This window comes from Peromyscus maniculatus, chromosome 20 (genome assembly GCF_049852395.1).
Source record: "Peromyscus maniculatus bairdii isolate BWxNUB_F1_BW_parent chromosome 20, HU_Pman_BW_mat_3.1, whole genome shotgun sequence".
Lineage (NCBI taxonomy): Eukaryota > Metazoa > Chordata > Mammalia > Rodentia > Cricetidae > Peromyscus > Peromyscus maniculatus.
Genome location: NC_134871.1, coordinates 4,468,519 through 4,478,984, shown reverse-complemented (window position 1 = coordinate 4,478,984; position 10,466 = coordinate 4,468,519). Strand labels below are relative to the sequence as shown.

General features: G+C 45.5%; 1 protein-coding gene across 1 annotated transcript; it reads left to right on the top strand.

Moving 5' to 3' along the window:
• The first annotated feature begins 2,319 nt into the window (after positions 1-2,319).
• Znf572 (zinc finger protein 572) lies at positions 2,320-9,914 on the top strand. The gene is given in 12 exon segments (XM_076555721.1): positions 2,320-2,478; positions 4,312-4,408; positions 5,043-6,830; positions 6,832-6,931; positions 6,933-7,121; positions 7,123-7,139; positions 7,141-7,337; positions 7,340-7,382; positions 7,384-7,536; positions 7,538-7,644; positions 7,647-7,815; positions 7,817-9,914. Coding segments are annotated over 10 exon segments (1,323 nt in total). The 5' UTR covers positions 2,320-2,478; positions 4,312-4,408; positions 5,043-6,735; the 3' UTR covers positions 8,070-9,914.
• The last annotated feature ends 552 nt before the right edge of the window (positions 9,915-10,466 follow it).

Sequence of the window (10,466 nt, the reverse complement as noted above, 5' to 3'; positions counted from 1 at the left end):
CCCAATTAAATGTTTTCCTTTATAAGAGTTGCTGCGGTCATGGCGTCTCTTCACAGCAATAGAAACCCTAACTAAGACACTGGGTAACCGGTCTCAGGAAGACAATAGATACACAGGAAAGCCTTGTTTTCTTGTTTCTTAACTCCTGCAGCCTGTTCTTTGTAGCTATGTTCTCCAAATTGAAGTGTTTGTTAAGGTTCTAGAAAGTGACAACATTTAGAAAGCCCCAGGAAGCTCCTGAGATAGGATTTGTAAGGCCTCTCCCCAAGGTGATACAAGCAGCAGGAGACTCCTGACCGGCCAATCAGCGAGCTGCCTGCATGCTGCACAGGGAGCCCCAGGAAAAGCAGCTTTTGTGAGTCATCGTCTGCTGGGGACATCCCTTGGGTGTTGTAGCTTGAGTCATCTATGCTTCTGAAAGTGACCCTGCACCCCTACTCTGTAAGTAAGGCCAATAAACACACTGGTTCACCAGACTGGACTCTGGTGAAATTATTACAGCGATCCCTCATTGGTGCCTGTTCTGGAGTGAATGCATCTGTTCAACATCTCTCCCAAGGAAAAAGTCACACAACACTCATAAAAGACTAATGATTTCCTGGAAATAATGAGAGGTATCTTTTGCCTTTCATTACACCCCCAGCATCCTTATCCCTGACTCGTGGAAGGGGTCAGAAGGTGCAGTATATCTGAAGACTGAGCTGGGCAGACATGATGGATGGTGAGTGTGAGCCAGCCTATCCCCGTTTCTCCACATTCTTCCCTCTCAGCAAACATTTGCTCCTTGGGCTTGTAAGGTCTGCGGATTCATCGGGGGTAAGGTTGTCTTCCATGTAAATGTCATAGCAAGCAGTCCAGCATGTGGTGTCGTGAGGGAAGTGCTGGGAGCCAGGTCCTCTTTCTAACCTGGCTTTATGGGAGCTGGGAATTTTGATTCCTATTTTATACCTCTATCAGAGGTGCTCAGCCAGCTTCTCAACTCGTTTCTCAACAAATTTTAGAAAGGTTTTTTTTTTTGATACACGTTAATTATACATAAAATGAAGTTTCACTGTGACATTTTCATCCATGTCTAATGTACTTTGATCTCTGCCCTTTTCTGCTCTCATCAATTCCCTTTTAACAACGTTCAGAACCTACAGGCACAATATATATACAAAATGATCCAGAACTGGGGAGATAGCTCCATGGATAAAGGCTCTGCCTGTTACCAAGTCCGAAAACCTGAGTTCTTTTCTAATTTTTTTGTTTTTTTTTTTTGAGACAGGGTTTCTCTGTGTAGCTTTGAGCCTGTCCTGGATCTCCCTCTGTAGACCAGGCTGGCCTCGAACTCACAGAGATCCTCCTGGCTCTGCCTCCAGAGTGCTGGGATTAAAGGCGTGCGCCACCACCGCCGCCGCCGCCGCCGCCGCCGCCGCCGCCGCCGCCGCCGCCGCCGCCGCCGCCGCCGCCGCCGCCGCCGCCGCCGCCGCCGCCGCCGCCGCCGCCGCCGCCTGAGTTTTGTCTGAAGGACTGACATGGTGGAAGGAAAGAACTGATTGCGGAAGTTTTCCTCTGGCCTCCATACACATGTCATGGTTTGTGTGCACACGTGCTCAATTTCACACACACACACACACACACACACACACACACACACACACACACACACACACTCACCCTCACATGCATACACCAAATAAATAAAAATGTAACAAGAAAGAATACAGGGGGTAGAGAGATGGCTGAGTGGTTAAGAGCACAAACTGCTGTTGCAGAGGACCAGGGTTCTGTTCCCAGAACCTACTTGGTGGCCAAGTCCAAGCTGTCCTCAGTGTTGGTTTCTGGTGAGGCCTCTTGTGGCTGGTGGACTGCTTCAGACAGGAAAGCATATACCTATGCTCATGGTGACGGAAACAGAACAACAAAAGCTTAAATATGGGATATGTGACTCTATCAGTGATGGTGGCGGTTGTGATGGTAAATCTGGCAGTGCCCTCATAGCAAAGAAAACTACAGTCTGGAGCCAGGCGTTAACCTGAGGCACCTGAGAAGTGAGAGAGGAATATGGGTTAAGAATAGGCAAACAGCCAGGTGGTGGTGGCGCACACCTTTAATCCCATCACTGGGGAGGCAGAGGCAGGCGGATCTCTGTGAGTTCGAGGCGCGCAAAGCTACACAGAGAAACCCTGTCTTGAAAGCCCCCCCCCCAAAAAAAAACCAAAAACAACAACAACAAAACTAAGCTAACATCGCAGAAAGAAATTGTCCGGGCCTCTAAGGGTTAAGATGAACGAGACTCTGCCCATTGGTTCCTATTTCCTAGAGAGGTCGGGACAAAGTGGGTTCTGAGTAGGGTGCGGTGGAAACTTCCCGTCATCTCTTCCCAGTCTGGGGGTCTACGACCCTAGGTTGTTGGGGCTAAAGGGTTGGACTTCCTTCCCCCAGACAGCTGGGACAACTTGGGGTGCAGGGAACCATTGTGCAGCGACCTCAACAGTGAGCTCCTTCCAGGGGAAGGGGGGGGGGGCGCTCTGCAGGCGCGCAAGCGGGGCGGGGGGGGGGGGGGGCAGTCAGGGTTCTGCAGGGCGCAGGCGCAGCACCTCCGGGACTGGCCAGACCGGTTCCCTGGGCGGAACCCAGGCGCTTCCCCCAGCTTTGCTGAGCACTGCCGCCCAGATGCCCGAAAGCTCTCAGATAAGCACAGCACACCATCTTCACCCGTTCGCCCTGAAACCGTCCAAGCTGCCCATCTCTGTGCAGGGACACCTTAAAGGCCGCCATTCACTGCCATGCATGGCCTGGATGTGCCAGCCTGTTTGGCCGAGCCGGTGTTCCCGGGGCTCCTTTACTAACGAGTTTAATAATATCTTAGGGAAAGTGGTGAAATATGAATCTGTTGCACGGACTTGTTGCTTGTAAATACTTAAATAGAAATGCGTAACTGGGTAGAGCGTTTTAGGCAACTGTCCGTTTTCTGTGTTGGGTTTTGAAAAAACTGTTTTATGTGTATGAGTGTTTTGCCTGCATATATGATATGTGCACCATGCGCGTGCATGACAGGTGCCCACGGAGGCCAGAAGAGGGCGCGGGATCCCCGGGAACTGGAGTTGCAATGGCTGCATGCCACTATGTGGGTGGGTGCTGGGAATCAAATCCGAGTCCCCTGGAAGAGCGGCCAGTGCTCTTAAATGCTGAGTCACCTCTCCAGTCCTCTTCTTTTTGTTTGCATCCAGGTGTTTTTTGTTTTGTTTTGTTTTTGTTGTTCTTGTCAAACTCTGGGGATGTAATTTCAACCTCTTTCACCTTTATAACAAACCAGTTCTTAATCGCTCTGTGGTCTTGTTGGCTCCCTGGGTCTTAAGGTTTGGAAATGCATTTAAAGAAAGGAGCTGATGAAGATACTCTTTGAGGATCATTTGTGCTTGGGAATCAGTGTCCAGCTCTGCTTCCTGCTTTAGTTCGCTGGAATACGTGGTGTGAAAGGCCGTGTCCCATCGGCTTGGGATTCAGGCCTGATCTACCACTTTTCTGGTTGTGTGACCTTGGGAAAGTTTTAATACCTTGGACACACCTGGAAAACCACTTGTGAGATGGTGCAGATAAAAATCTAAAATGGTCCATTCACCTTAGGCTGATAAGAGAATTAGGAACAGTGATTTATTTTATTGCTCAATGTGTACAAGCAGCAGTAGGGGAAGAATCAAAACATTGCCTATGAATGCCTTTGTGTATCCTCTCAGGCTTCTATTTCCTCCCAAATCATGCTTGTTGTTCGTTATATACTGAAATGGATGCTGTGTCCGTAGGACGCTAGCTGATCACATTTCCTAATGCTTTAAATAGAGGAGGGATAATTGTTAGCCCCAGAAGATAGCTTAGCTGACAAGTATATTGGAGAATCCAGGAGCAGAAAGGTGGAGGGAGGGATGGCCTCTTTTGTATTTAGGATTAGTGGGTGTAATTACTCTAGCCCTGTTTCCAACTGGTTTCTTGCTGTGCGTTATATAAGTGTTCTTTTTGAAATGGACTCCGAAGGCTGCTTGTTTTGGGTCAACAACCAACGTATCCTTTTGACCGTAAACAAGGTCCTTTCTCCTCCTTGCTTCTTGCACCTGCATATGGACTCCTGATGTCCTTATGTTTTATTACTCATGCTCTTGCCAAAAAGCACATTGTCCTCTTCAATTAAAAGGGTTTCTAACAAGTGGACATTATTAGTATTCATTCTCTCTTTGAAACTTGATCATCAGGCTTTAATGAAAAGATAGTTAAACTAAATAGTAATTAAGTTAACATAAATATTTAAATTTTTTTTTTTTTAAATTGTAGGACTGGAGAGATGGATTAGCAGTTAAGAGCACTGGCTACTCTTCTAGAGGACCTGGGTTTAGTTCCCAGCACCCACAAAGTGACTTACTACATTGGGGTAAGTCATAATGGGGATCTGATACCCTCTTCTGGCCTCCATGGCACTTCACAGACATACAGGTAAACAAAATGCCCACACATAAAATAAAGACAAATCTTTTTTTTTTTCATTTTTCTTTATTAAGAAATTTTCTACTCACTCCACATACTATCCACAAATCCCCCCTCCTCCCATCCCTAGCCCTCTTTCCCAAGCCACCCCGCATCCCCACATCCCCCAAATCGAGGTCTCCCATGGGGAGTCAGCAGAGCCCAGCACACTGAGCCTAGACAGGTCCAAGCCCCTTCCCACTGCACTAAGGCTGTGCAAGGTGTCACACCACAGGCACTGGGTTCCAGAAGCCTGTCCATGCACCAGGGACAGATCCTGATCCCCCTGCCTTGGTGCCCCCCCAAACAGTTTGAGCCAAACAACCGTAAAGACAAATCTTAAAAAAAAAATTTAGTTGTAAGAGGAATAAGATACTAACTCTTAATTTTGAACACTAGTATCTAGGACAAGACTTCCTGAAAGGACTTCTAAAGGCCATGCTTCTCATTTTCATTATTTTGTTGTGATGGTTGGGAAGGGAGGTAGAGAATATACTTAACAAACACTTCTAACTATGACTACTGTTATTTTTTCCCCTCAGGGCTCCCCATCCTTAGCCTGGTGTGGTCATTGTGATGGAGCGGGGAACCGAGCTGTTGGTTTTGGATTCGAATTTCACCAAGTGGGAGAGTTTAAAAAGTTATGTTTACAAGTGAAGGGTCAAGATGATCTGAAGCCTTAGGAAACTTGTTACAAAATGTGCTAGACACTGTGTGGAAAGGTCGGTGTTCAACCCGACAAACTTTATTTGACTGTGTGCTGTATCACTTGTAAGTCAGTCATGCAGCTTCAGTTTTCTCCCTTTAAAAATGATAATAAATACCTATCTTGTACATATTTAGGATTTGTTACATACACACAAAGCTACTGCTCTTGATAGTGTCCATTCTTATTCTATGTTTGCACATGTTTCAACTGATCCATTGTCATGTTTTCATTACATACAACATTCTACTTAGGTCCTCTTTCCCCCTTTTAAACCTCAAATAAAGCTTAGTACATTTATTTTTAGGTTGATGTTACCCTTGGGATTTGTACATACTAGTTCAGAAACTTAGTGTGTGTAGTGGGTAAGAACAACAAATTCACGGACTACTAGTGAACACACAGAATATTTCTATAAGGGCCTGAGAGATGGCTCAGTGGTTAAGAGCATCTTGTAGATTACAACTAAATTGTTTTTAAAAGATTTATCTTTATCTTATGTGTGGGTGTTTTGTCTGCCTGTATGTCTGTGCAGTGCCATGGAGGCCAGAAGAGGGTATCAGATGTCCTTGTAGAGGACCTGAGTTAAGTTCCCAGTAACAACATCAGCATCTCACAACTGCCTGTAAGTCTGGCTCCAAGGGATCAGCGGCAGTTGCTCTCCACTGGTCCCTGTACTCTTATGCACATGCCCTCATCCTGGTTAGTTTATATTAGTCAATTTGACAGAAGCTAGAGTTACTTGAGAAGAGGGACCGTCAGTTGAGAAAACGCCTCCACTGAATTGGTGTGATTTATGTGGGAGGGCCCAGCCTGTTGTAGGCTGGGATGGTAATAAAGCAGGTTAAGCAAGCTATGGAGATCAAGACAGTAAATAGCATTCCTCCATGGCTTCTGTCTCAGATCCTGCCTCCTGGTTCCTTCCTTGAGTTCCTGCCCTGACTTCCTTCAGTAAGTATGAGATGAAATAAACTTTCCTCCCCAAGTTGCTTTTAGTTATGGCATTTTATCATAGCAATAGAAACACAAAGCCACACTGGGTTGTGGTGATATACATGTTTAACCCCAGACTTGGGAGGCAGAGGCAGGCAGACTTCTGTGGGATCGAGACCAGCCTGGTCTACAGAGGGAGTTCCAGGAGAGCCAGGACTGTCACACAGAGAAACTTTGTCTCCAAAAGCCAAAAACAAAAAACAAACAAACAAACAAACAAAAAAGAAAGAAAGCCAAGGTAAGACATCTCCCAGCACACCGCACATACACAAACTTTAAAGAGAAAGTTTTGTATGAAATACTTTATGAGGTTTTTCATTGTTATTCTCTGATTCTCTCTTGCTTCAGTTAAGAATTTCCTTGTCAGGCAAGATAAGGGACTGTGCTTATCTATTAATTTTTTTTTAAAGTCTTGCAGGAGATGAAGATAAAGATAATTTAGGGACTGTTCAAAATCAATACACCGCAGGCAGACAAACTTAAAGAGAAAGCTCCACAGTGTTCTACAGAATTCTCAGCAGGAAAATACAGAAGAAATGCTGATATTATCTCATGGAGATGAGATTTGGTGTCATGATTCTTATGAGAATTATGTCAAGTCAGAGAAATGGGAAGATTCTACAGGAAAAGAAGGGGGAACCTTACCATGGAGGATGGGGTTCAAGAGAACATGTCAACACCTCTGTCCATTCATCCTTTGGAGAGAAGCCCTACATTTGTCCTAAATGCTAGAAAAAAAATGTTCAGCAATAATTCTCACCTGTGGACACACCAGAGAACACACCTGGGAGAAAAACCATATACATGTTTTGAATGTGGGAAATGCTTTTCTAACAGTTCCCACCCGATTCAGCGTTTGAGAACACACACAGGGGAGAAGCCCTTCCTGCGTAACAAGTGTGGGGATAGCTTCAGCTATACCTTCCCATCTTATCATCCATGAGAACTCACACAGGAGAGAAACCTTTCAAGTGTCCTGCCTGTGGAAAGGCTTTCAGTACCAGCTCTCACCTAATTCAGCATCACGGATCACAGACCGGTAAGAGGCCATAGGGATGCCCTGTGTGTGGAAAAGGCTTCAGCCACAGCTATGTTCTAATAGAACACAGGAGGACTCACATTGGAGAAAAACCCTATAGGTACCCGGTTGTGGGAGGAGCTTCAGTCACAGTTCCAGCCTGATCAACGCACACATGTGAAAAGCCCTACCTGTGTCTTGGGTGTAGAGGAGGCTTTGGTTGTAATTCGACTCTAACAAAGCACCAGAGAATACACACAGGAGAAAAACCCTATCACTGTCCAGAATGTGGAAAGACTTTTAGTTGAGGTTCAAACACCCCAGAAAATGCTCACAGGAAAGAAATCCTCTGGAAAAACTGAATGTGAAGAAAGTGTGCATCGGAGCTACAGTGTGATGGAAGAGTGCAGAGTCCAGCTAGGAGAGAAACTATGAAATGCTGTGGCTATGGAAAGAGTGCTGGCCTTAGCTCCCACCTTAGTGGACACCAGAGAACACACAGTGGAGAGACGCCTTACTGGTGCTCTGAGTGCTGGAAGACTTTCAGTCAGAGCTCTACCCTAATCTTTCACCAAAGGACACACATGGGAGAGAAGCCTTAGTGGTGAGTCCTTCAGTCAGAGGTTCAATCTGATCAGGCACCAGGGAACCCACAGAGGAGAGAAACCTTACCAATGTGCTGACTGTGAGAAACGCTTCAGCAGGAGTGCATACCTGGTCAGCACTGCAAGACCCACATCCAAGTCTTTTCAACCTCCTCAGGTGAGGGACTTTCTTCATGAATGGACCCAAAGAAGCTGTTCAGGAGAAATGGTCCCGATCCTTCCATTTTCAGCCTCAAATTCTTCTTGAGTCCCAGGGCCTGGCGGGGTTTCTTTTTTTTTTTTTTCCCTCCTTATTAGACCATTAGAATTAAGGTGTTGTGCTCATTGCCCTCTGAAGTTTCTTTGTTGTGTTTGCCAAAAGATCTGGAAAAAGTCAACCTCCCAGTTTAACTAATGTGAAGACCCCCATCAACAGGGTATGAGATCATCAGTGAGAGATACCACTCAGGGTGAAGAAAAGGTAGACATTATTATCATAAAAAAAAAAAAATTCAAAGCCAAGCAGTAATGGTGTGGGCCCTTAACCCCAACATTCAGGAGGTAGAGGCAGGTGGATTTCTGAATTGGAGGCCAACCTGATCTTCAGAGAGAGTTCCAAGACAGCCAGGGCTACATAGAGAAACCTTGTCTCAAAACAAACAAACAAACAAATAAATAATTCAAGGTGAGATAGGAATAGCTTCAAAGGAAAATATAAAGCGTATTCCTATGACTAAGCAAAAAGACATGTAAAAGTAAGGATTGCAAATGAATTACTACATTTTGTCTTAACAAATGGAGATAGTTCATTACTTGCTCTGTGGGCTTACCCAGGGAAAGAGTAATTTTAAGCAAATAATGTGATTTCTTGAATGTTTTCTGTGTCTGAAAAATAAAAGATTCATTTTAGATTTTTGTTTGTTTGTTTTTCAAGACAGAGTTTCTCTTTGTAGCCCTGGCTGTCCTGGAACTCACTCTGTAGACCAGGCTAGCCTCAATCTCAGAGATCCACCTGCCTTTGCCTCCCGAGTGCTGGGATTAAAGGCATGCGCCACCATGGCCTGGCTCAAATTCCATTTTTAAATGTGGACATAGTCTTTTCCCTGAGCTAATTCTGTGTTTTACCTTTGGACACGACTCCTCAGCTTCAGGACTGGCAGTTTTATTTTGCATCTTTGTATGCTTGGTTTATGTATCTGACAACCGAGAATTCATCCGATGTTCTGTGGAAATGATGCTTTTGAAAGCATTTGATACCTTTTATTTTCTCCTACTAGTGCCCAAGGTGATAGACATTTAGGAAGGCCAAGACTCCTTTAAATTGCCTAGAATTTCAGCTTACTGTTGGATTCAAGATATATTTCACGAAGACCATGGAGAGGTTGTGCATTGGGAATGTAGAACTAGGGCTGGAGAGATGGCTCAGCTGTTAAGAGCACTGACTCCTCTTCCAGAGGTCCAGAATTCAAGTCCTGGCACCCATATGGCGGCTATTACTGTAGTCCCATGGGATCCAATGTCCTCTTCTTATGTGCAGACATACATGTAGACAGGACTCATAAATAAATAAATCTTAAAATATGTGGAGCTAGATAGGGTCAATGTGGCTGCTGTAAAGGGCTGGTGGGTAACTGGTTAACATGAGATTTATCTCTTCTTTCATTATGATACAGCATACAATTGTACCTTTCTGAATGGTTGCATAACTAAAAAAGATAGCAGAAACTAACAAAGATATTTGAGAAATAGTTAAGGGTGAGTTTCTACATTTAAAAAGAGGGCAAGCATTATTGAATTTTACACTACTTCCACTCATGCATCTCTGTCTACCTTCGTATGTCACAAAATATTGCCACAATTAGAAATAGTAACATCTCAGGACAAGATCTTACAGTATTAAGAAGAAAACATAGATAACTAAGAATTCAATGGATGCGTGATTAAATGGTACTGTTGAGGCCGAAACTCGGTGACAAGGCAGTAGCTGTGGGCGGTATAATGATCAGTCTCATGAACTATGACAGATAAACCGCTCACTTCCTTCACCTGTAAAACAAAGGCAATACCTCTCTTGGAAGGTTGCTGCAAGGTTTGAATAAATATTTGCAAAGCTTCTGGCACAGTGCGTAAAACGTAAGAGGATCTTATTAAACAGTTTCGGTGTTGCTGACAGAAGTGTGTGTGTGTGTGTGTGTGTGTGTGTGTGTGCAGGGTCTCACCATGCAGCTTTGGCTGGCCTAGAAAACACTATCAGAACTGTGTGTGTGTGTGTGTGTGTGTGTGTGTGTGTGTGTGTACAGGGTCTCACCATGCAGCTTTGGCTGGCCTGGAACACGCTATGCAGACCAAATGGGTCTCAAACTCTCAGAGATCCACCTGCCTCCCTAGCTCAGGGATTAAAGGCGTGCTCCACCTCCCTCGCCTCGCCTCTCCCTTGAGCCTCCGTGCACGAAGGACACCAGGATCGCTGGTGTGTCACGTCCTTCACGCCTTTTTCGCCCGTGCTCACACAGTCCGCCGGGCCGCCTCTTTCGGTTCGGTTACGGCCTGGGCTGGGCACGGTAACCAGGCATTGCTCCAGAGTTAGTTCCGCCCTCCGCAGGTGGGGACCCGAGGACCCCGCGGGAGCCCGGCCGAGCCGGCACCGCCCCATCCGCCCACCGGG